Source organism: Dysidea avara, chromosome 7 (assembly GCF_963678975.1).
Source record: "Dysidea avara chromosome 7, odDysAvar1.4, whole genome shotgun sequence".
Lineage (NCBI taxonomy): Eukaryota > Metazoa > Porifera > Demospongiae > Dictyoceratida > Dysideidae > Dysidea > Dysidea avara.
Window position 1 is genome coordinate 5,370,784 of NC_089278.1, and position 26,184 is coordinate 5,396,967.

Consider the following 26,184-nt stretch of genomic DNA (forward strand, 5'->3'; position numbering starts at 1 on the left):
AGGGATTAAGTTTGGTCACGTGTGTTGTAAATTAGGGGAATTCAAGATTTCGCGGTATTTTCAATAGTACTAGTTTTCAGGTGACGTTGGTCGTTGTCTTACACTAAGTTGTAGACACACAGTATCTGGTTTCTAAGGAGTGTTTCACGTGTCACCTGCCATTGTAAGTTTGTTAGTACTGCACAAGTTGTGTACACATGTATGTTCGTGTGTTTTGAAATGTGTGCCAAGGAAGTAAATTATATCTGCTGCGTTGGATGAAGCAGGGAATGATGGGATGACCCATAACCGAGGAAACTAAAGAGGACATGCGTTTTAAAACTCTAACTCTTGAAAATGCGCATCACCACTGCAAGCTTTCTGAACAGCCATTAGTTTATATGGAGTCCGAATGTTGTGATGCGACAAGTGTGCAACTTAGGCTGGGGCCTAAGTCTACCAAAAAGATTATATACACTTGTTGATAACATGGTATAGGCTGTGTGTGTAATAGCTATAGGTACTCTGATATGATTTGTGAGCAGAAATTCAAGTGTTCAAATTGTATCTGAACCTCCTGCTAATCACCATTTTATAACTTTAATCACACCATCCTCCAGGTGCTAAGTTTGTGGTGAAGACTTGCTTTTTGTGCTATCATAGCAAATGAATGAGTATAGCTAGTTTCTTTTTAACCAGGCGCACGCCCACAGCCGGCCGAAGGCCGGCTGTGGGCGTGCGCCTGGTTTACTGAAATTGTTTTCGTAAAAGTGTGTGTGTGTGCATAGATTATATAGTCGTTACCCGGGATATGAAACGTAACCGCGCACTCCAATAGCAACAATACATTCCAAATTCCGCATCCGTGTTGTTAATTATTTCTATGCGCTCCTCGTTCTTGCTTGATGGTGAAGCAAAACTACCGACTCTACTCCATTGTTTGTTCGTTTAAAAGTGAGTTTAAGTAACTGAAAGACCATGCTGCTAAAAAGAAGCGATAAATTCGGCCGTGTTTTGACGTTTCTATGGAATTTATGAGAAATTGGGGCGAAGCTGATCATGCCTATTTTTGTGTACCAAATTCATTGCAATAGCGTTTCTATTTAGACAGTCCGATGCTTTTCTACAGTAAAGAACTCACCCAAGATTAATAATAACTGGTTATATTATTGATTTCATCCTGGTACGTCTGGTTGTGGACTGCTGTTTGTAAGAGTTGTTAATAGCAACAAGAAATTTTTGTGGACCTACCAAGGTGAACTGCTGGTACTAATTCAATAATTTTTATATTGAAAGTTATCTACTGTTGTTATAGTTTGAGATGAGCCATATAATAAAGTGTTGTGTTACTGGTGATTGTTTCTATGACTCATAGAATTCACTCATTATGTGTGATGTATTTTTACACTTCTATATGTGTTGTATTTATTACACTAACTTGTTATACAGAAAAATTTAGTAGAAAACAACCTGCCATTCCAATAAAGGAAGGTTGTGTAGCTACCACTGAAGCAATGGAGGTAGCTGCCTGCTTTGGCCGGTAACTACTGAAGGTGATTTAGCACTACAAAAGATGTGAAACATCAATTCAGCTGCTTTTAATAGAGCAGCCAGGTTGCCTTTGTCTTCTAAACTTTAAATTGTCTAGTTGCATTTTTGAGAGCTATTCAACAGTTTTAGTGGATCTCATCATATATATCTGACTTCGGCAAGTGATGAAATTTTTTGATTACACTTCCCTAGACGGCACATTAGATGACACATACCTGACATCATAATACGATAGCACTATATGTTGTCAGTGGTGATGCTGTACTTTTAATGGTCAGGCTAATGGTAGTCTCCACTGTTATCTACAGAGTGCCATCATGTACAACCTGGCCACGTGATAATATATATGCTGTTCAAATCTGCATGTACATCATATACCAACGTTTACTGTGAAACACAACTTGTAAATCTGTAGTCAGTCGACCACATGCACATCTAGCAGTAAAATGGAAGTACTCATGTTGTATATGTAATTGTAGCACAATAATTGTGATATAACACACTGTATGTAGAAAAATGTAATAAAATATGACTGTCCTTCAAATTATTTTTACATCGGCCACTTGGAGTTCAGTCATTCATTCAAGAAACTTTGCATGTCTATCTACCTCTAGTGAATCTCAGAGGTATTCCATTTATGAGGTTGCATCTATGACCATGCGGCATCGATCGTTTGATCATGTCATTAATCGCATCTCTGGTACAATACATTTTCCACCAGTAACTTGTGAAAAGGCTTAATTGCAGAGGTTGGTTGGAAATGAATGCAATCCGGTACACTCTAGATGAAGCAAGCGACAAATGATGTCACCATATGCTTCACCATAGATAATAAACACCCCCACTCTATGGTTTCACGCAGCTACACCAATTCTTTAGCAGATGTTACATTCATGCCTGTTGTTCAGGCAAATCCGGTTGCATTGTCTAAGTTAATGGTGATTACACAGTGACACAGACTATATCTTTATCAGGGATATGAAACAGTACCATCTCGATTATCGCACACTCCATTTGTATAAACTACTGTAACTACCTCTTCCACTTTTCAGGTGTTCATTCACATGATATGGGTGTAGCATCGCATGTGGCATAAGGCATCATCTTACTGTTCCTTAGATCTGTTCTTGTAATGTCACAGATTCGAATGTCGTCTATGTCTTGTACGACACAAAACCCATCAGCCCCAGGAGCAGTCACTGAAGTGCGAAGACCAGTTAGTCCGGAATGCGTGCAGGCATAGATAGTGCCATATGCTTTCATACAGCAACTACAGTAGCCAGATCATGCTCCTCTCATGCCGTTATACATCTGCTCGGGAAGGTGCTTATAAGTGCCATGAATTCCGGTGACTGAGTCACCAGAATATATACACAGTTCTCCTAGTTTTCTGTAAGGTCTAACGTTTGACCACTGGTAGCTGTGCTATAAATTGGATAAAAAAAAAACGAGGATAAAGAATGTAGCTTGGTAATAACTACCTTATTTTTATCTTAGCTCACCTTCAAATAGTTCCTTTAGCGAGTCATTTAGGAGTTTGCCATCACCTGTGCATTGTAGTTAAGCGCCTCAACAACACGGAGTGTCAAAAGCGAAGTACTCCGTTTCATATCCCGGGTAACGACTATATAATCTATGGTGTGTGTGTGTGTACCTATCCATCTACCTATCTACCTATGTTTGTCCGTACGCACCCACGTGAGCAAAATCGTTTAATAACGATAAAAGCAGCTTTTACGTAAGAAGTAAAAGTGAAATGAAGTCTGTATTAAACTTCTGCACAGGTGAACTTTGCTCTGAGGTGGTTTCTTTTCGGCGGACTGAAATACGGGTGTGGTGACTTTCCTCAGACTACCTTCCCCTTGAGGTTTTCAGGCATTTAGCAACTGAAAAACAACGGTGCAGGCCTCGTACACTGCCAGGAATAGCCTATCGCTTCGAGTTGAAAGGGGGCGTATCCCTTACGTACGCGAACGAAAATGAAGAGCAGCTTTGAGGCTTTGTCGAGAGAATTTGTGGGGAAAAACACGTTAGTCACACTATAAAACAGTTTAGAAGATAGTTTTGTGCGTAATATGTTGGTAAAAGCGGTTTATTTAACAAACGCTTCCTTAGCAGTGCATAGCAACGTAATTGAACGAATTACGAATATTTCATGAATTACGAAATACGAGAAATAGCTAATTATATTATTGCACAACCCAAACTACCCTATTGTAAAGTAGTAATACACAGTTGGTTAATTCATAGTAGTATATACTGTCTATGGTTATTCCAGATGAGTTAGCTAGCTGCATGGCGCCTGGTTTTTAGAAGTAGCACAACATCAACTTGTTTTTAGCATGATATAGACTAATCAATGAGAAACCCCAATTTTAATGTAGTGAGGTCAAAGCCCTACAAAAATTATAGATATTTTCTCCCAGAAATTGTGTAAAAGTGGCATGATGGCTGTGCATTCTGTAGATGGCTTACATGGTGGATTCACGGGTTTTGTAGTGTTGACCTGGTAAAGGTGGTGGTCTTTTGGTGGGTGAGTCTTCGTGATCATAGCAGAAAGGTGTTTGCTTTAGCTCCAATGTACCATTGAAAATGTATGGGAGACGAGTTTCGTAGTTTTCCATGTATAGAAGTATTCCAGATCATAAAATAGAATGGAATTGTGGTATCAAATTGTAGCATTTCGGGCTCTACAAGATGCCATAGCTAAAAATCAAGTATCTTCTACTTTCAAAAACCATTTGACCTCATTGTTTATTGTCTCAATACCAAGGTGTTGACAATATTGGGGTCTGTCTTGGCTTATAAAAATTGATAGTGGTTAAGTTCATAGAGAGCATGTCAATAAAGGCTAAATAAACACACATTGATGTGTTAAATTCAAAGTCTTTTATTCACAAGCTATACCATGTAATCAAACAGTATAGGTAGTACTGTTTAAGTAGGGTTTGCATCAAAAGTGACGCGCGCTGCCAAAAATACCGCCCTTTAAAACCAGCTTAGAAACTTCTTACGCGACAAAAATCACCTTTACGGAATAATATTAGTCCATCAGATCTAACATCAAATCTAGCGTTAAAAATAAGATCACTTACTGGCGGCCGGATATAGAATTTTTAAAAAAATCGTCAAAACTTGAAATTTCGTCTCACTCACTCACTCACTCACTCACTGACAACAGTCGCAAGCCTAGAGCCCAAACGAAGCAGTGCACGGTCACCATTTTACGCCACAACAACAAACTCACCAGTGGGATGTGCCTTTTGGGGTTCTGACGAGTGTACACCCTGTGCGCCTTGTCTTCTTTTATCTTCAATCAGGCTGCTTGTCTTCTTCTTTATCCAACAAAACCATACCGAGGTGTTAATTTTCCATATCAACACTTTCTTTAAGCAGCATAATAGACACCACAAAATTATTTAAGGCGCTTAGACTACGCTACTGTATGGCCCCTGACTGTATGGCCCCTGACTGTATGGAGGTACCAGCACTCCATGATAGGTCACAAGGTCACGCCCATTCTTTATTCTACGTATTATTGATCTATCGATCGAGACCACGATGACCATGCCCCTTTATGCTAGCTGTATTTGTGACCACACACCTTCAAGTTGGTAGGCTGATTCGAGATACTCTAGTCTAATAATCGATCGAAACCACGATGACCGCACCCCTTTTTTGGGGCAAGCACACATCTTCGCAGGCTGACTAGAGATACTCTAATACAGCAGTCACCCTAATAAAACAGTCACATGTTTATAGCTAGCTGTATGCTTTAACAAAAAAACTAAACAAACTAGTATATTAAAAATTATAAATTTAAAAAATGAAGTAGGGTTTCAAGCTATAAAAAGTAGTGAAACAAGATATGAACTATGGTAGCTATTACAGTATAGCTCAGTGTTAAATCCCTACTTTGGCATGGTATAACAATTATTTTGTGTTCAATGCCAAAGTAGGGATTTCCCACTGAGCTATGCTGTAATAGCTACCATTGTTCATATCTTGTTTCACTACTTTTTATGGCTTGAAACCCTACTTCATTTTTAAATTTATAATTTTTAATATACTAGTATTTCCTTTGATTTGCCATGATTTGATGAGGGATTGAGGTTACATGAGATTTGCTGTGTATGACACTGATATTTCCTTTAAATCACAGCAAATTTTGTGGCTGTAACTAATAGACTTCATCTCATAAATAGTGAAGTTTATAAATGCCTGGCTACATACATATCATTGCATACTAGGTGAGTAAAAGTGGAGTAGGGATTGCTAAATAAATCCACTAAACAAGAATGAATCACTGGTTGTGATGTAAACCACAAATCCAAGTGTATATTGGGTCGGTTATCAGTATTGATCAATTATGTTGTTTAATTATTGGAATCAGCTAATTTGGTTATCGCCAAACACAAATCCATAATAGAACAATAAAAAGTACACAAACTAGATGAATTTGGAAATTTATTATAGGAATCACTGCAAAAAACTGCGAAACAAGGAATCACTGGATGGTAATGTAAACCACAAATTTCTACTAACTCATAAGGATAAATGTAGCAATAGGTAATTAACATTTTTGACAGTTAAAATTCATCCTTGTCATTATTACTGTAAATGGCTCATATTAGTGACATGAGCATTGATATTCAGCTCTAAAATGTAAAGTTAAGATGTTTATCACTCATGGTAACCAGTACATTTTATTGCTGCTATATTATAACTTATGTCTAGCCTCCCCCACATCAATATACTACACAGCACAGCGAAGAATAACATGAGTGGAGGATAAATCAGCTTCGATTTAATCAAAACGGATTAATTGGCTAGAGGATTATTATTAATTGGCTTATTCTCATAACTACTTTATTAATGGTATCTAAGTGACTGCTCTATTAGAATATTTTAATCTTGAATAGCCCACCGATGTACACTAATCATGGAATGAAAAAACCACCTTGAAACAAAGTCTTCAGCATAGAGATTGAGCTTACAGACATGCACATTGATCCATTCAGCAAGCCTTGTCTTGGGATTCTGTAAACTTTGCTATGGCTGTGAAACAAAATAACAAATACAAGTTGATACTGTGCTATCTCTAACCACCAGGCGCCCATGCAGTAATGCTATTGCTTTCTAGCTAAATATAGGCAATTAATTAACCATGTATATAAAATTTAATGCTATGCTATTAGCTAGATAATTAAATATTGTGATTTAGTGTATTTCATGAATTATTTTGTAATTCGGTAATTACATTACTATACATTGCTAAGGAAGCATAACTAGAACTAACCACTTTACACCACAAATTATGCACAGTATCTTCTCAACTGTTATATAGTGTGTTTTCTCACACAAATTCTTTAGAGAAAGCCTTGAAGTTACCCTTTACTTTCGTGTAAATATGGGACATGCCCCTTTCACCTTGAAGGAATTTGTTATTCTTGGTAGTCTATGAGGCTAGATATGTCATTTTCCTGTTGTTTTATCCCCAAATTGCCCTTTGTGAAAGATATTCATGACGTCTTCAGAAACTCTCTTCACCTGTATTTCAAGCTGGCACAAATAAATCACCTCCAAAATGAAAGCTTACTTGGAATGTTAATACTGGTGCTACGTAGCCTTCATTTCTCACATACAGGCTGCTTTTAACACAATATATTTTGCTCATGTGGGTGGGAGGACACGATTTTTCCAAAACAAAGACCAATTTCATAATAAGGAAATACACTACTCTATTTTTGACATTCACACTCATAAATATGTTAAATTGAGATGAAATTTTTGAATCTGTAGTTTTTCCATACATTATCTATAATGTGATTGTCCAGAGGAGGCAACTGTTGCCACTTCATGTAGATAATGTATTGGAAAAGTTATTTAGACATTGACATCGGCAGATTGCTGCTAGGGGTAACGGTTATTATTATTATGCGTAATAATGCCTTATTATGATATTATAGTAATCAAGCGCATGCCCTAAAGCTGGCTGAAGCTTGGCTACAGGGTCTGCGTAGTTAATTAAGAATTCGATTAAGGATCATAGAAAAAGTATTGAAACAAGGGAGGTCAAATTATGCTTCATAAAACTTTTAGCTCCTTTAAAGGTGCCTCTAACTGGCATTTTTTGTGGTTGAAGAAGGGACGTTACTATTCAGTGGTGGACTACTGGACTGGAACACTGGTCTGGACTGTCATATATATTTTTTGCACATTACATAGTTGGATTTATTGAGTTTCGCCAGTTAATGGCTGTGTGGTAGCCTGCAGCCCACTATTAAACACTTTTTTTAGGCAGTGAAATATACAAAAACTGTCTTTTAATAATTTTGCTACTGTTCAGTTAATTATGCTGCTATACAGCATGGAGCTCAATACAGCACTTACTCCTTACCCTGTAATGCTGCTATGTGACAGTGATAGTTGATCACCGATCATCTTTCCAGTTGATGAAGAGCAAGCTCAACGAGCGAGCTGTATAGTTTTTCGTGGCTAGACGTCTATTTCAACACAGGGACTAATGATTAGAAATTATAAGCGCCAGTGCTGAAATAGCTAAGCCACTATAGATGCCACAAAAGACTACACAGACCTTGCTCTAAGGATATCATTGTCAAGTGGAAAGATTATCGGTGATCAACTATCACTGTCACATAGCAGCATTACAGGGTAAGGAGTAAGTGCTGTATTGAGCTCCATGCTGTATAGCAGCATAATTAACTGAACAGTAGCAAATTATTAAAAGACAGTTTTTGTACATTTCACTGCCCATATCAGTGTTTAATAGTGGGCTGCAGGCTACCACACAGCCATTAACTAGCGAAACTCAATAAATCCAACCATGTAATGTGCAAAAAAAAAAAAAAAAAAAAATGCCAGTCCAGTAGTCCAGTCCACTGAATAGTAACGCCCTTGAAGAAGTTAGCTTGAACATGACTCCACTAGTTCTAACACTCTTTGCATTTGCCATAAGTACTAATAGTTTGTCATTGTAGAGTCTTCAGGGAAAGTTTTGTATTCTTTGACGAGTCATTGAAGTAGCTGACTGACAGAGCTATTCTGTGGAACGAGGATGATAATGCCAGCAAGGGACTGTGTCACACACAAAAATGTGCCTTGGAAATGGTATTTCCTTCCTTGGCACCAACTAGTCTAACATTTCCAGCCTGATTGATGATGTGTGTTCATTTGCTCCATCCTGTAAGCTAAAGCTCTGAAGCACTTTCTGAAAGTTTCTGCAGTGAACTGTAGCCTGACAATTTCCATGTGGCTATTTTCAAACTGTCTTGTCTTGCTAGTATGGGGTAGAAGTGACCAACTGAATCGCATAGCTCCTCATGTTGTCAGAGGAGGAGAGAGAATTCCACTAGCAACTACAACAGGAGCATGTTAGAAAGGTGCCACCAGGATGTCCTGACTTCCTGGAGACATCTGTCTATCTGGAAAAGAGGGTGGTGTTTGGGGGGGAGGGTGTTCAACTAAGTCCTAATTATCTAATAATGATTGTGTTATAGCAGATGTATGTGTCTATCTATCTATCTATCTATCTATCTATCTATCTATCTATCTATCTATCTATCTATCTATCTATCTATCTATCTATCTATCTATCTATCTATCTATCTATCTGTCTATCTATCTATCTATCTATCTATCTATCTATAGCACGTATTGACAATGGACTTTAACGAAATTAAGTGCTCATCATCTGAAAACTTCCAAGTTTGTTGTTACAAATCGCTATGCACTTTTGTTTGCTCTCTACAGAGCGTCAAAGGCATTGGTGTAGAGGAAAACTTGACCTACATTCCTGTCAAAACCACGAACAAACAGCCAAAGCGTTAGTACGTAGAACTGTTAACCCAAAGGCCCAGGGTTCGATTCCTGCCCATGACAACTCTTTTTCTTCTCAGTGCCACCTTTTCGTGACGGACTTTTTCATATGTCAGCTATTGACAATGCTTACTTGGCAATCTGTGCACGTATCAACATGATTTACACGCGAAATGAAGCACGCACCATTTGGCTATGTTACAAAATTTGTTGCAAGCTTCTATATGCGTTCCTTCCGTCTGCTACAGCATGTTGAAGGTCATGATGTAGAGAAGACTTTAGCTGCATTCGATTGCTAACCACATGATAAAGTGAAACACCTCCCTGAAGTTGTTGTGGTTGCTGCTGTGTAGAGTGTGGGTTACCTTTTTGGTGCATACCTTTTTAACTAAACTTTTTTATCATAATAAGTTCATAGCATCCAGCTATTGCTTCTCAGCATATGGACTGTTGGAAAAGTATACAGTAAAGCACATTTGATAGGTATAGGGCAAGCATGTTGGGTGCGTGTTCGTTTGTGTGTTTGTCCTGTGTGTTCTATTAGCTTCTCAAACCTTTGCTTGCAGCATAGCTACAACAAATAGTACTGCTTTAAATATTCCATGTTATTATAGTTCCTTCATGATAGGACAGCACCACACAATTTGCACATGTGTTGGTAATTATTGGTTTAGCTTACATGCAATTCTGCAACTTAGTTAACTAATAGGCTTGCATAATGGTGGGATAAGGTTCATGCAAAAGATATCACCATGCATGTTACTTTAGGACATGATCTTTAATGCTTCATTTCCAATGCTTTATTGATTCATGTTGTTGTGGTTAATGTGAAATGTGAAATGGTCCTGCATGTAGGGTAGGTACCAATGCTAGTATTAGAATAAGTGTATGTTGTATTAAACAGAGCAACCTGCTATATTTGTTAATGTACTACTGTTGTTTGTAGATGGCAGATTCTGAAGCCTCTTTACTACATCTTTTGTGTTCTCGTTGTGGTAAGAAGCATGTACTCCAGTCTAGGCCTAAATTTTGTCCAGAATGTGGGAAAAAGATAGATGATAAGAACATTGAACCATTTCCACAAGCTACTGAACCATCCCAAAGTAGCAGCAGTGATAGTAAACACCTTGATAGTCAAGGGGCCACTCTAATATCTGATGCTAGTAAAGATGGGTCGTCAAGTGGTACTAGTCAGTTACCTAGTGAAGGGAGTGGAAGTGCTAGCAGAGGTGGTCAAATTGTAGACACTGTTACTCATCCTCTTGGTACTGATGATCAGTCTTCTAGTAGCCAGCCTTCGGGTAGTCAAACTTATGATCAAAGACGTCAAGGTGCTCATGATCAACCTCACAAGGCCACTATAAGTCCTCAAGATACATATAGTCATGGTGGTCAAGATAAACGTCAGGATGCACATGGTCATGATGATACCCATGGACTAGATCAGGATGTTTATGATAAAGACTCTAGTACTCATGATCAATCTTCAAATACTCGTGGTCAAGATTCTTGTGGCCGAGATCGAAGTGCTAGTTTGGTAAGTCAGTTTAAGTCAACTAATTTATTGTACGCTATTTTTTGCTTTTAAAGTTGTGATTAATGCATTTACACTGCAAGACATAGCGGTTCTCTCAATAGCAGATTTAGAAATTAATATCTGCACTTATATCTGCAAATTAATGGTTTTCATAAGTTTGATGTGTTTCATTGTAGACAAGAGATGGAATTGGTAATCGTTCAATGCAAAGGAACGATGATGCCCACAGTCCAGACAATGCTGGACAGGTAATTTTGTGTTCAGTTTTTGTATCAGCTGTGTTGTATTGTGGCTGTAAAGCAATAGAGACTTTATCCTGCATTAGCAAAATATGTAGTAGCTATTGTAGTAATCTACTACGTTGCATTTTTTGGTGCCAATATAGGGTACTAAAAGCAAATTTGAAGCCAAGGCTGATTCAAGGAAAGTGAGTTAAGTTATTTTGCTGTATTTATTGCTGAATCATATAGATTATAAATCATCCCAACCTATATTTATCTGAGGACTGATAATTTTGTACCATAGATAATAGACGTGCCAAACCGAGCGTTAGTCGGATGGCTGCAGGTTCGAGGCTGCCTAGGTCCAGTCATGGATTTTTTCTCCTTTCTCCACCTTTTCAAACACATTTTCTGTGACAACTTTAAACAGGCTGTAGGACCAGGTGTCCTACAGACCTTCAGCACTTGTGCTGTAAAGCCTTAATAAAAAAATTAAAAAACCGGATTGGAAACTCCTAAGTGGTAGCTACCCAGTCTATCCACCCCATGTCATGATAGTAGAGTTACAGGCTCTTGATTACAAGAGTGCTTTGCAAGATATTTTTGATTCTGAAGAGATGAAAATTGTAGTACACTGAGAATCTGAAGAAGACTGTGCAACGAAGATGCGAGACAGAGAATTTGTGAAATATTATGAGCGAATCCAAAAAGGTACCAGGCAAAAGATGATCAACATGTACTTGGTGAATACCCATCTACAGTCATTTCATAGTGCAGAGGGCCCTTTCTCCATCATCTGTAGCATTTGGGCAAAGTGTAGCATGGCATTGTCACTGATAGCAAACTTCTAGGTTGCTTGTCATGCACTTGCATCTCAGTAGCTTGCTCCAATCGTTACAAGGGTGTTACCTACCATAGTACTCAGCAAATCATGACATCTAGAATGCCGACAGAGCTGCTCCTTAACTAACTTGCCTGTCCTTAGTTAGTACAATCCAGAGTGCCATTCTTGGTTATCTTTGCCTTGCTCAAGGCATGCTCAGCAGTTTTTACCATATTTCTGTCAGCCCATTTGAAGAGGGATGGTAAGGTGGAAGTTGGCGATGCAGGATTCCATTATGAGCCATTGTCAGAGACTAAAGTTGTGGGGAGACATAACATGCATGTTGAAGTTTGTCAATGGTCTGTTGAAGACACAATGTGTGCTTCTGGCCACTTTGAGTTGGTATTAATGGAAGGCATCCACCAAAATGAGCATGATCCACATGTATTCTTTGCCATGGATGTTGGGGGATCATCCATAGGTGAGCTAGCGCTTTTGGTGGATTCCTTCTAGTAGCACAGCATTTAACACAAGCATCCTTCAACTTGTGAATCTAATCCTGAAGTAGCTACGGGTGAGGGACTTCATTCTGCTCATCCCCGAATGGCTGGTGTGGAGTTTCTGTAATAGTGACTGACGGAGGATTACAACTCTTGATGTAACTATCCAAGACAGACATTTCTGTGTAGTACTTGCAAAATGGGCTAAGGTCTACTGCAGTGTCTCAGGGCCAGTGGCTATGCTGGGTTGACTTCAACACAATGGATGGATAGTTCCTGGACACGTTTGGATTCCTTTGCAATCTGGGTGGCAGGTCATCCATCTGTACAGCCACATGAATCTTTTCAGCACTATCCAGTGACTGACCAGGCAATGGCAACCTTGACATGCAGTTGTTAGTTGTACCAATGAGGTGTTCAGTAGTATACACTGAAGGTGAGGGTCTACCTCTGTGGCCATAGAGGAGATACCCTGGAGAGTAGGCAATGGCCTGTTACCAATATAATGGATAACCATACAGGTAATGATGAAAATGGCGTACCCCGGCTAAACCCTCATCCTTAATCTGTGCATATGCTTGTTCGGGCTTGGAGAGCGCATAAATGATGCATATGTAATGGGCTTCTGGCTGCCATCATCCATTATGTGCACAAAACAGGTACCTAAGCCTTATGCTGATGCATCACAGAATAGTTTGACTGGCCTGTTAACATCATAATGGGCTAGTGCCCTATATAATGAATATAAATACGTTCTGCATCAGGTTTAAAGTTAATGGTCAAACGTTCCATATATACGCTAAAACACTGACAGTGTCAAAAGCTTTCTGATGGTCACTCTTCAAAGTCCAACTAGCATTCTTCTGGTTTAATGGATGTAAAGTAAGTGACACATTAGGAAAGAATCTGACACTATTTGTTAACATACTGAGGATTGATAGTAATCAAACTTCCTTTGGCTTAGGTGGGAGATGGAGCTGGTGTTTGTAACTATGCCAATAGCTTACTTTCTTCAGCTCGGGAGACCTTGGACAGCAAACTGGATTTAAATCTTACTGTTATTGCTTCCCTGACTAAGTGTGGAGGGAATGGGTGGGGCACTTTCACTTCAACATACTGCCACTGTAGTTCAGCATGCATGTGCAATATCACAAATCACTCGCTGTTACAGATACAAGCTCACTCGCATGCCGTATGCCTCATATTGACTTATTAACCTTGTTTAATTTATCAATTAGCCTTCCTTTAGTACCACTCAACACTACTGCCAACCTGCTTGTGCCCAATCACTCTGCAACTTATGGAGCAAATTTATTAATGCCCACTTCACATATGACTTTTTAACAAGTTTTGCTACGCACATCAGTACACCCACAATGAATATGCAATGCTTATATTTTTCCACAGAGATACACTCTATTAGCAAAAGCCCAAGCTGTTTTCAGGTTATAAAACCAATGCTGTGATTAGAAAATAATGTTATGATTCGTAACATTATTTTCTAATCACAGTATTGGTTTACTTATGAAGCTTCTGGCATGAAACTTGGATAGTTACTATGTTTTGTACTAGCATTTTATGGTGTTTCCAATCCAGTATGGGGTGTCAGTCAGCGTTGAAACCGGGTCACTACTGCTGACCTGGATGACCCACTGACCTGGATTTGATCCGAATGTGACCCGGATTAATTAAAGCCGAGTCGTGCAATAAGAGCTATGTTTCGGGTAGTGTCGAGCGAGTGAGACTACGTTTTGAGCGTTCGATTCGTGTTGAGTAAACGAGTAGTTAAGTGATAACTAAGCCGGAAAGTTTATAATTTAAAATCAGTCAGTAGGTTTGGTTCCACGTAGCTACTGTGAGTTTGCAGACAGCAATTGGGTGTGGCTTCGTGCATACCTAGTATTGCAATTTCCCGATATATTAAAGTGGGTGTGACTCACTAAAGTACTTATCCTGCTGCAAGACTAGACTATATACAAACTCGTACAATAATCGGTTAGTGGGCGTGGCTCCACATAAGCTTGCAGACAGCAACGGACACAGTTTCGTGCTACAGACAGCACTTACTAATAAATGGGCGTGGCTGAGCATATCTTTGTAATGTGATAAGTGGGTGTGGCTCACGAAAGAGCTACGCGACATCAGTTTCCACGTTGTCAAACGAACAATTTTGTTTCTCACGTGATCCAATCCGGGTCAAACCCGGATAATTTGTAAACCGGGTCAGACCTGGATGATCCGGAGAAAATGTGACCCGGATGACCCGACCCAGTTTCAACGCTGGTGTCAGTATGGCGTGTGTGCGTGTGCGTGTGTGTGTCACAGATTTTTGATACTAGTTTATACATGTGTGACGTAATTGTCTGACCACTGCTTGAATATATGAACTACCATGTAAGGTTGTTGAATGTGTGAACTTACTGAGTTACATATAGTAAGACTACTGACTCTATGCCTATTACTTGTGTATCTCGATTGACAAATGCGAGTCCAGGAAATTTTTTCACAAAACTCATCCTTAGTCAAGATTGAGTGTAACATATGTGACCGGATTGAACAACTTCCGGCCCAGGTGAATAGAACGCGGACCATCGTACTGAGACAGGTCATAGATTTGAACGCCACTACTACTACAATCAAAGGTAAGCTATGCACACTACTACGGGCCTATGTGCTTCCAATTTTGGCACAGTACGTACTTTAATAAGCTGTACAGGAACTTAATACTGGCTCACAAGTTACACTGTAACTAGCTGTGCTACAACAAACAACTAAACAGACTAGTATTTAAAAAAAATATTTTATTTAAAGTTGAAGTAGGGATCTATGCAATAAAAAGTAGTGAAAGAAGAGATGAATGATGGCATTACAGCATACGTAGCTCTATGGGAAAGTCCCTACTTTGGCACATTAGCTATAATTTTGGTCAATGCCAAAGTAGGGACTTTCCCACTGAGCTATGCTGTAATACCATCATTCATCTCTTGTTTCACTACTTTTTATTGCATAGATCCCTACTTCATTTTTAAATTAAAAAATTCTAGTAATGTAAGTATAAGGAACATTAGGAATTTTAAGTTCGATTAGGGAGCATAGAAAAAAATGTAGGGATGCAGTGGGGTTTGCCTACACCAGCAGATATACTGTACTAAAAAAATGGTGCATTTTGGAGAAGGGGCCATGGAACTATGCACGCTTGTAAGGCCCTGCAAAGTTAATCATATGTCCTACCAATTCCCCAAAATTGACCAGGTGACCAGGCTTGGTTTTTTTTTCTCTCTCTCTCAACATTTTGATGTTGTACACTACATTTGACATAGCAGTACATGGAATTAAAGGGAAAAACAAAGTTAATGTATAAAGTTAGTGCATTTTTTAAAGAAAAGAGTGCGTACAAGACATGAAAACCTTTTAACAGGTATAAAATATTATATGTAATTGTATGGTGATTGCATAATTCATTCAGCAAAATAATGACCAGGAAGGGAACCAGAAACATATAATTAACTTTTCGTGGCCTAAAAGCTGTTTTCTTTCTTCGGGCCACACAGCAAATTTGATTAAAATTCGCACCAGCCATTTGCAAGAATGGGCTTTCAAAGTTTTGATTTAATTTCTTCGTTTGTTTCTTATGCCATATGGGGGTTACGGAGGCTTCAATTTAGTTTGTACACTTTGCAAAAATTGCTATAAAACGTAAATGTGTAAGTCGATTTCCTTGATCTTTAGCACAAATGAAGAGCGAATTGAGATACTCTAATTGAGCAGTCATCATGAAGGTGCACAAAAAAAGTGTTGAAAAAAAAGCAGAATTCGAACCAGGACCTCCATACCTAACACCCATATCCTTAGCCCTGAACCACTGCTACAGTATCTTGGCTGACCACCTCATTTTTATAAATGAAAATTCTAGTTTAAATATAAATGTTTGTAATTTCATAGATCTACCAATAGAAGTACTACATTGTTCTAGAGCATTCTATGTGTGTTCTATTAGAAGTCCTCAAACAATGTGCACTCTATTAGATTATTGTACCTTGCATGGGAGGAACAAAGTACCGCAGTATGCTGTATTTTCCATATTGTACCGATTAGCTGCATAACTGTACTGTATGAGTCATACAGCACAATTATGTGCCTAATTGGGCAAATACAGTACGCTTGGTCAAGTACAGTACAGTCATACAGCACAATTATGTGCCTAATTGGGCAAATACAGTACAGTTATGCAGCGCAGTTATGTCAGGAATGTTATGAAAACAATCCCACAATTGATCACGTGTATAACATTGTAAATCGCTAAAACTAGCCAAACTAATCCTACCAGTTGGTTCTATGACTAGAAATAGATTACATGAACAGTTACTGATAGTCTGACACAGAAAATTGAAGCAACAACCCCTCACAGATAGCATGATGGATCACATGCATGACACTGTCAAATGCTAAAACTTGCCAAACTAATCCTACCAGTTCATTCTATGACTACAAATGACAACTATTGATAGTCTGATCATTGAAAACTGAAGTGATTCAGGTACTCAAGAAAATTACTCCGAGCAAGACAACCAGGAAGTACAGTAAAACACTTAAAGCACTGCCTATGCTTTTGTGTATGAAAAATGCAGCACTTGGCAAACACAGCACTCGGCTTCGCCTCGTACTGTATTAGCCTCTCGACACGCCTCCCATCGTGCTGTATTTTCTGTACACATGCACGGCGGCACTTTAACTATAACATAATACAATGATATTACCAAATATTGAAGTAAATCATACATTTATAAGCCTGTCTTCAATAATCATCATTGTGTCTGTATAGAAAAGAAGAAATGGAGTAAAAACGAACCTCAAAGTCAGCCATAGGCTGGTTTTGGGGCCTTATAAAGTACAAAAAGAAGTGAGATTTACACAAAAACAGCCTAGCTGTGAAAAAAATGGTGTAAAAAGCCTTGGTGAAAAAAGTTGTGAAATCAAAGGTGGCGGCCAAGAAATGGCTGCAATGATGTCAATAATAATGATTATTAAAAAATTTGCATTAACATCATTGTAGCCATTTCTTGGCTGCCACCTTTGATTTCACAACTTTTTTCACCCAGGCATTTTATTTTAGGGCTGCACCATTTTTTCACAGCTTGGCTGTTTTTGTGTGGATAGTGCTGATACCAGATTTATCATTGTTTAGAAAATTCTTGGCTACAGTATAATAAAGCATTCAAACACTAATAGAACAGTCATTGCATGCAATAACATCCTGACTACATTTCCTAACTGTGTAGGAAAGCTTATCTTCATCTGTTGTATTCCGTTGTAGTCTTCGGTGAAAATACAGAACAACAACAATAATCCCCTACCGTATGTATGTACTCAGTGCCCTCTTTTGACATTACTGTGTGCTCTTGTATGATTCTACACAAAACCTCACAGTGATGCATAGAAATATGGCAGTCACCTAGGTGCTTGAGATGCTCTGATGCACTTCTGGACAAAATACACTTATTAAAACAGTTCCATTTTAGTTTGATTAACGATAAAATGTTATTGTATAGTTGTATGTACATATTGACTAGTGTTTTATGTGTTCACACATTTTAGGGTGAAGTTGCCTATATAAAGAATGATAATGCTGATGAGACTCCAAAAAAATCTACCAGAAGGTAGGATTGTACTTAGAGCTCTATATCCTGTTTGTAATAGTGCATATTATTGGTGCTGAGTGATAATATCGATAGTTCAATACTCGCAAGCAAAAAATCATTATCGCAATACGATAATTACAGCTTACTATTGCGATATTGCTGTAAGAACATTGTTACCAAGTTTATTTAACTGTTTTGTAGCTCTTTAGGCTTGCTTATTCGCGAAATGTTTGGTTGCAAGGCTATAACAAACTGTGCCCTCGTAATTATTAATGCTTTCATTGAAATACACAAAAGATTGTTTAGTGTCTGTAAACATAGTGAACTCACATGAATCAACAAAATGAATGGTAAGTGAAATGTAGGAACGGTGCTGATGACTTGGAAGTCCATAGATCTGTGGTGATGGTGCAGTAATCAACAGATGCTAGCTGAACTTTTATTTGCCCACGCACTGAATAGTAGAGGTCTGGTATCACTTTAGTGTTAAAATGTGTTCAGTGTGGCAACTCAAACCGAGGATCCGCTATTGAAAGCAAATTTTTGAAGCTTGGTTCATCAACAACTCTGATGGGTTGAAGGCCCAAGCTTATAAATTGTGCTGTTGCATTATTAGTTGCTTGGCTTGCTTACTGGCTTTATTGTAAGGCTTTACTCTGCCATGTTTCGAGTCTTTTATCGACAAAAAAGGCGTAACTGTACTCAAGTGTTTTCGATAGTGCCTTCTTCTTGCCTTGAGCAGCAATCACTTTTCTGTGTTCTTCTGGGTGTTTTCTCTCTAGGTGGTAAGTTAGTATTTGTTGAGTGAGCAAGGGCAAGTAGGGGATCGCACAGCTTACGGTACACTTTCTTCTTATCTGTAATCTTCTTCGAAGCGTTAGCAACAAAACCAAAGTACTTTCATACTAAACTCTTCCCATTGGGAAGCGGTACCAGTCTTTCCACAATAGATGTCGATTTGCCAGTCGCCATCTTGACCGAAGATTCCAGAATAATCTGAGCACGTGTTTATCAAATAATGTAATTATAAATACATTATGTAATTGTTAAATAATTGTAAATACTAAATACAACAATTGATATAAGCTATCACATGTATCATATCACCTAAGTGTTATATCGATACTATCGATGTATCAATATATCATGGCAGCTCTAGACCATAGATAGTACCAGGAACCTTTCCAACTCAAGATAACGATTTATGATCCCATGTTATCATTGGTGGTAAAGAAAAGCCTATAACACTCACACAGCCTATAACTGTAATTTGTTATTTATCTCCAGAACTGATAGCACAAGCACGACCACCCATTTCACAAGCAAGCTTAGGGGGCTTAGGATCCAGTTGCATCCCAGGCTTGTCCATGTTAAATATCTGTCCTGGCTGTCCACACAGTTCGTTTTCCTTTATGGCCTTCGAAGGCCAGAAACCAAGTTGTAAGCTAAATAATAAAAGTACCTCTAACAAGTCAAAGTATCTCATGATAACTTCAGGATCAGTTGCTTTGGGATGCAGACACTGGTGCATGCAGCACAACCTGTGGATGCCATTTCCTGAACGAATCCCACCACCCGTGGGTAATGATGCGGTCCATTCCTTTGCTTTCTACTATTCACTGAACCAAAACAATAATCTCCAATCTGGACCAGGCATGACAAGAATGTAGCAAGAATGTCACAAACTCATCTTCTTTGGCTAATAGCAAATACTTTGGAGGACCACTCACAGCTCCAGGCTGTACATGCCCACTGACTGTGTCACCCAGGGAGATGAAAACTGTAGTGAAGCATTCCTCAGATGTAGTTACTGCATGTAAGGCTTGACTTATCTGCGATTCGGTCCACTGTTTGTTTTATGGTGTCGCCACCCATCAAAACAACCTTATCTGTTAATGATATGGCTTTATTCTTCACTCTGTATACTCTGTCAGCAAACAACATAGCTACTCCTTTCCTAAATTGTGATTAAAAGTTGAGTAAATTGCACATGCATCCGGAAACAAGGGAGTCCGATGCTTGATCACATTACCAAGTCAGGAAATTAGGATATTTCTTTAGTTCTAACAGGAGTAATTCCAGTACACTTGTAGTGTGGGACAGCTGAAGGTTAGCTCTACTACAGGTAGTCATCATCACACATTAGTTTGTGAAGTGCTTGGAAAGCTGTGGAGACAGACTGTCCGAACGCTCATGCGATCATCCAAGTATTGATGTTTTTGGACACTGACTTTCCAAGGTCACTGAAACTATGTAATAAAAATACCCTAATATCTTCAGAATGGAGCTTTTAGTGATAGGCCATCATAATGCTGTTGTAAACAGTTGACCTTCATTGCCCATCTAGGAAATATAGCATCTGATAACACATGGTGGTTGGAAATACCCGAGCTGCTCTACCTTTCTTTAAACTCGTGGATAGAATTACAGTTCTTGAACTTTTGCTCGTTTGTAGTACTGCTTGACCTGCTAAAATGTTTTTAAAATCTTTTCATTCAAATGCCTGACACATTGTTTACAAAATATTCACTGTGCATTTCCTATAGAGGAAACCAGCATACTTTGTTAGGATTTTCCTGAACTTGTAATGGAGTCAAACTGCACATATCTGCTCTTGCTGTCACCATCAATCATCTGGTTGGCTAAAATGCTATTTCTTTTGAGAGAAAAATCCACTTTTCTATTTTAGTTGTTCTCTCAGGGCTCAGCTCACATACTATATGTATAGACCATGTGTGCACTATGGCGTGGTCCAGCAAATAGTTGCTACAGCTGCAGATTTCATGTCGTTTTATGGGGAATTTTGGGGGTAAGTGAGGGCAAAAGTGTTGAGTGTTGTATTGCAAAAACCTTCCCTAAGTGGAATAACTCGCCATGGAACAAGTATATTATGTACTTTTACTTAGTAACTTACTTTTTATAACACTAGTCTATCTTTCAGTACGATTCCTTCGCATTAGCATTAAAAAATTTTCCTAGCACAGAGCATATACGTTTTTTGCCCTAAAAAAATTTCCTAACACAGAGCACATACATTTTTTGCCCTAAAAAATTTCCTAGCACAGAGCGCATATGTTTTTTGCCCTAAAAAATGGTGGATGCATTTTTTCTTGTGATGTTTAATAAAGTACCACACCTTAGTGCGCACATGGTCTATATAGTCAATCAAATAGTTGATATTGAAATTATAGTTTTGTTGCAGTTATTATACATAGTACGTATAACACTGCCTATGTTTGTGTATGAAAAATACAGCACTTGGGGATGTGTCGCAGCATTCAACTTCATTTTGTGCTGTATTAGCCTATTGACACACACCCTCATGCTGTATTTTCTGTACACGTACATGGTGGAGTTTTAGCTATAACATATACCACTTTATCGTGGGCATTCAAAGGTGCCGCTCAGGGTTTAACTTGCATATTTACCAGGCAATATCTAGATATTACCTGGGCAGTATCATGGGAACGTGGTTTGCTCATGGCTTTGATGCCCAACCAGTTCATAGATACGAAATGCTTTGACTCATTTAATTGAGCAACACAAAGCATTTTATTGTGGGTTTTAGTTTACACATTAGGCAAGGCTCAGTGTAGTTGCTAAGTTTAGATTATTTGACAGTAACTAAACTACATTCTAAGATGAATGACCTGTAAAACGATCGCTTGGGTGATGCATGTATGCGTATTTCTACCCACTGTACGGGAGCTTGTCAGCCATTGAACAGACTGCGAAACAAGAAGAATATGACAACTAGGTGAGTGGCTTATATAATAGTCCTAAGTACTTGACTTAATGCATTAACTTACTTAGTGCCACAATAGCGAAGGTTTAATATAGTATTAAAAGCTTTACACTTCAAGATCAATCCCACAATTGAAAGTTCCTGGCGTGTGTTGAAACATAATGACGTAGGAATAATGTTCTGAGTTTTATTTGCCCACACAATTGAAACCACAATTGATCATCAGATGCTAGTGTATGAAACAAATGGGATGAGTGATCTGTAATTCTTTCACCTATCAGGTGAGTGTGCCCTGAGTGGTATATATCACTTATACCATGACTGTGTCAGGATTTTGCTGATATATACACCCTTACCCCTCATGCCTGTGGCCCTTGGGGTTCGGGTGTACAGTGGAACCCCTCTTAATGGACACCCCTGAATGGCGGACAGCCTCTTTATAATGGACAATTAATAAAGTCCCAAATGCAACTTCCGATACCTGTGTGTATTAATGCCCCCTCAATAGTGGACACCTCTCTATTCCGTAAACCAGACACTGCACAATTCCCAGACATGGCAAGCACTACAGTACAACACCTCGCTAATCGCGGACACAAGTAATAAAGGTTCATTGCCGGTGACAACAATCAATCGAATTACATCATTTAGCTAATGCAGGAAGTGCAAGACAAAGCACTGAAGTTACAAGAAGCCATATGAATGTATACAAGTACTGTTAATTTTCTTACCCAGGTCTTCTGAAAATAGTAGCTGGTGCACTTTAAGAATGAACTGCACTACAGGATAAACTACATAATCTGTATAGCCAACTATCTCGATAACTAATCAAATACGGAGTAATCCGGATAAGTTTTTATCGGAGCATGTATAAAATTTTTGTGGTGCCTAATTGTCTGAGTAGTGTAGTAGAGGCCACACACCATAGGTAACCCATGCTCAATAACATCACTTCTGTTGCTATTAAACTGATCATATCTGGTTCACATGGTACCATAACCCATGCATCTTGCCCCACCATATGGTCTAGTCTCGTTAAAACTGATTATTTTAAAATTTTAGAAAACCCCTTAAATAAGGACACCTCCATATAAAGGACATATGTGGACGAATTTTGGAAAACCGTCAATATAAGCACAACAGTACTTTTGTAATAAAACGTATTTAAATACTATGGGTAAAAAACGCAAGCTCCAGAAAAAATTATGCAAGTTTTTATCGCCTCACTGGTGGGCGAATTAAGCCGCCAATGGATAAATCCTGGGCATCATCGTGTTCGCCTGTTCATAGGGAGTACAAAAATCTTTGTTTCATCTCCATACACGAAAATATTCCAAAGTTACAGACGTTTGTTTACGTTGCGGTGACGAAAGAATTTACCGACAATTGTTTTTCCGTGAAGTTGCCTTCCTTCTCGAACACAGAAGCATGCCTGGGGAAAAACTATACCTTGATGGATGCACAAATTCATGCCGAATACAATGAGCCAAGATTCAATTCCGTACGTTGTTGTTTCAGTAAGTTATGATGGTTTATGTAAGCGCCTGTAGATTCTTTTCTCGATAGCTTCTGTACATATCAAGTTATTTGCTCGTCCGGCTGTCTAGTGCTGTATTTCCAATGCTACTTAACTTAGGAAGCTGAAACTTGGCTAGTCCATTCCTCTGTCCCTGTAGAAAACAAAGAACAAATAAAATGCATTTTGAAAATTGTGCGGATATCGACGGTTTTCTAAAATTAGGTCACATATTTCATTTCCCCAATAGTGCCCGTCTTAGAGGGGTTCCACTGTATATATTAGCAGAATCCCTCACATACAGTATACCATTAAGTAAGTTTATTAGATTAACCATTTGTGTATATTTATGAATTTTTAGGAGTACGAGTATCACCACATCTAGAGGAATTATGAAATTGAAATTTGATCCTCCTAAGTTTCATGAGAAAAGTGATGACCCTTATGTGCTAGTGGAGTTTCATGTTCTGTTGTCAAAAGAGGAGTGGCTTTGGGATGATTCATCATCTGCAGTCTACATTTGCTTTGGCCACGGTTTTCTAGGAAACTTTACTTGGTGTTATGGACCAATGGAAATTGTTGAGTGAGCTTTTCTTTTTCAGCTATCATATAGTAATTATCATGTTTTAATTGTTAGGGAGTCTACAGATGATGAGGATGTAATTGAGCTCTTCCATACTGTTGAAATTCCTCTTGTAGCTATAAATCGACATCCCTTTTGTCCATATAAATATTGTGTTGTTTCGAATGTGACAAATCAGGTCACAAAATCACCTTTTGAATTTATTCCTGGCCATACCCTCCCTAAGGAGATTATTAATCGTTCACTGAAGTTTATTGACTCTTCCTATTTAAACAAAGGAAGTAAGTATGTATTTGAAAAGGATAACAGAAACTAAATCTGTGTAGTAGTATTTGTTTTGTTGTAGATAATATGTGATAGTCATATGTACCAGCCCAAAATGGATGGCATGCATATTTTCATCACTGGATAGGGTATTTTCTCTCTTGATCCAGGAAACTATGTTGGTTAATGGTTAATTCTGGTAGAAGTATTTTAGTAATGACAAAAGGCACAAAAAACCCTTAGCTACCACTAAATTGTTGTTAATCTTCTGTCTTTAAGGCAACTTGAACTTTTATGACTACTGCTACATGTATTGTAAAGCTGTTTAGTGTTTGTATAGTGATTACTTGGGTTGATTCATATACAGAGGAATCTTGATTATCCGAGGGAAAGGGTGTTCATACGTATAATCGGACAGTACGTAAAATCAAACTTTCATACATTTATACACCGAGCTTTGCTCAACTACTCTAATAAAGCATACACTTGTTGACAAAATACCCTAATTGAGCAGTCAATTTGGTGTTCAGATAATCAAGAGTTTGGTTAATCAGTGTTTGGATAATTGAGGTTCCTCTGTATACAGTTCCTTTTTGCAATCATTGTAGTCATTAAATAACCTTGGATTATTCATGTATAGGGATTTGGTTTGGTTTTATCTTTTAATATGTGTTTGTGTTATGCAGGAATATACAAGAAGTTTGATGGCTCAATGCATCCAGAGTTGGACTATGACAAACTGAAGCAATTACAGTCTCAAGAGGAATCAAAACCATCTTTGTGGAAAACTCTGACTGGATGGGTATCTAAAAAGATAGCAGGCCTTACTACTTCTTCTGGTGAAACAAATGTCAAATCATTTCCTGTCGTAAAAATTTTTCTAAGTACATATTATGATGTTCTAACAGGAAGAAAACCCTTTAGGGGAAGCCCCATTACTATCATGAATGACATTATCTATATTTTTAACTCACTATTTAAAGGCTTCTATCACTATGATGTCAGTCATCGTTATTCATGTTGGAACTCTCATATCAAACAGGTATGAATGTAGTGTGATCGCAAATCTATTTCCATGTATAGAGTGTAATTATTAATTTCTGCCTCTGTGTGTTAGAAGCAATTATAGTTTTGAATTCATCTCAGTGACTATTACATGCGTTTGTAATTCATCAGGCTGTATTATGCATGTTAGTAACAATGAATAGTTGCCATGATTTTAAAGTAATAAATGCCATCCTTGAGTTGTGCAAGGGACCATAGTCCATAGGTCACACACCGCAATAAGTTTTGCACTTTCTGGTATGTTATGCACCATCAAGATAAGTAAATTTATGGCTGTCTTTTGACCCTGTTGATGGGCAGTAAGTTATGCCATTTCATGATGAAAAACAGCTCAGTAAAGTATCAAACAGTATGATAGTACTGTTTAGTAGGGTTCCACCCTAAAATGATGGTACCACCAAAAATGCAGCTGATCCTAGAAATATTATACACGGTGAAAAATACCTTTACGGAATACTCTAACACAAATCCAGTGTTGAAAACAAGAAAACACCGATGACCAGATATTAAAAAGCCAAAACCCGACCTTAGAGGAGTGTATTTAGATGCCACAAAACTATTTATGGCATTTAAGCGACTGTAAATGGAGTAGATATGTGTATTAATACTTATAAAATGATCACATCCAGCCACGCCTCTAATGATCAGAACATACGGCATGCCATTTATGATCAGAGTACAACATCCCTATTGATCTAGCTGCAATCAGCTGCTCTTGCTGGAGAAAACTAGACATGGTAAACCACGCTCTTTAATCTATTGTGTATAGCTCATGCAAGACGAACCACATGTGTATAACAGCTCCAAAAATGCAGCTGGTCCTAGAAATATTATACACGGTGAAAAATACCTTTACGGAATACTCTAACACAAATCCAGTGTTGAAAACAAGAAAACGCCGATGACCAGATATTAAAAAGCC

At 38.3% G+C, this 26,184-nt stretch overlaps 1 protein-coding gene across 1 annotated transcript in view; it reads left to right on the forward strand.

The window, feature by feature from the left end:
• Positions 1-25: 25 nt before the first annotated feature.
• The window catches only part of LOC136261922 (E3 ubiquitin-protein ligase rnf213-alpha-like), a 132,326-nt gene continuing 106,167 nt past the window's right edge, over positions 26-26,184 (forward strand). Inside the window, exons 1-8 of the mRNA XM_066056016.1 lie at positions 26-163; positions 10,316-10,906; positions 11,083-11,154; positions 11,292-11,333; positions 18,046-18,107; positions 23,712-23,933; positions 23,988-24,214; positions 24,884-25,239. Of these exons, the coding sequence (XP_065912088.1) occupies positions 10,316-10,906; positions 11,083-11,154; positions 11,292-11,333; positions 18,046-18,107; positions 23,712-23,933; positions 23,988-24,214; positions 24,884-25,239 (1,572 nt within the window). The 5' untranslated portion in view covers positions 26-163. The remainder of the gene's footprint in view (positions 164-10,315; positions 10,907-11,082; positions 11,155-11,291; positions 11,334-18,045; positions 18,108-23,711; positions 23,934-23,987; positions 24,215-24,883; positions 25,240-26,184) is intronic.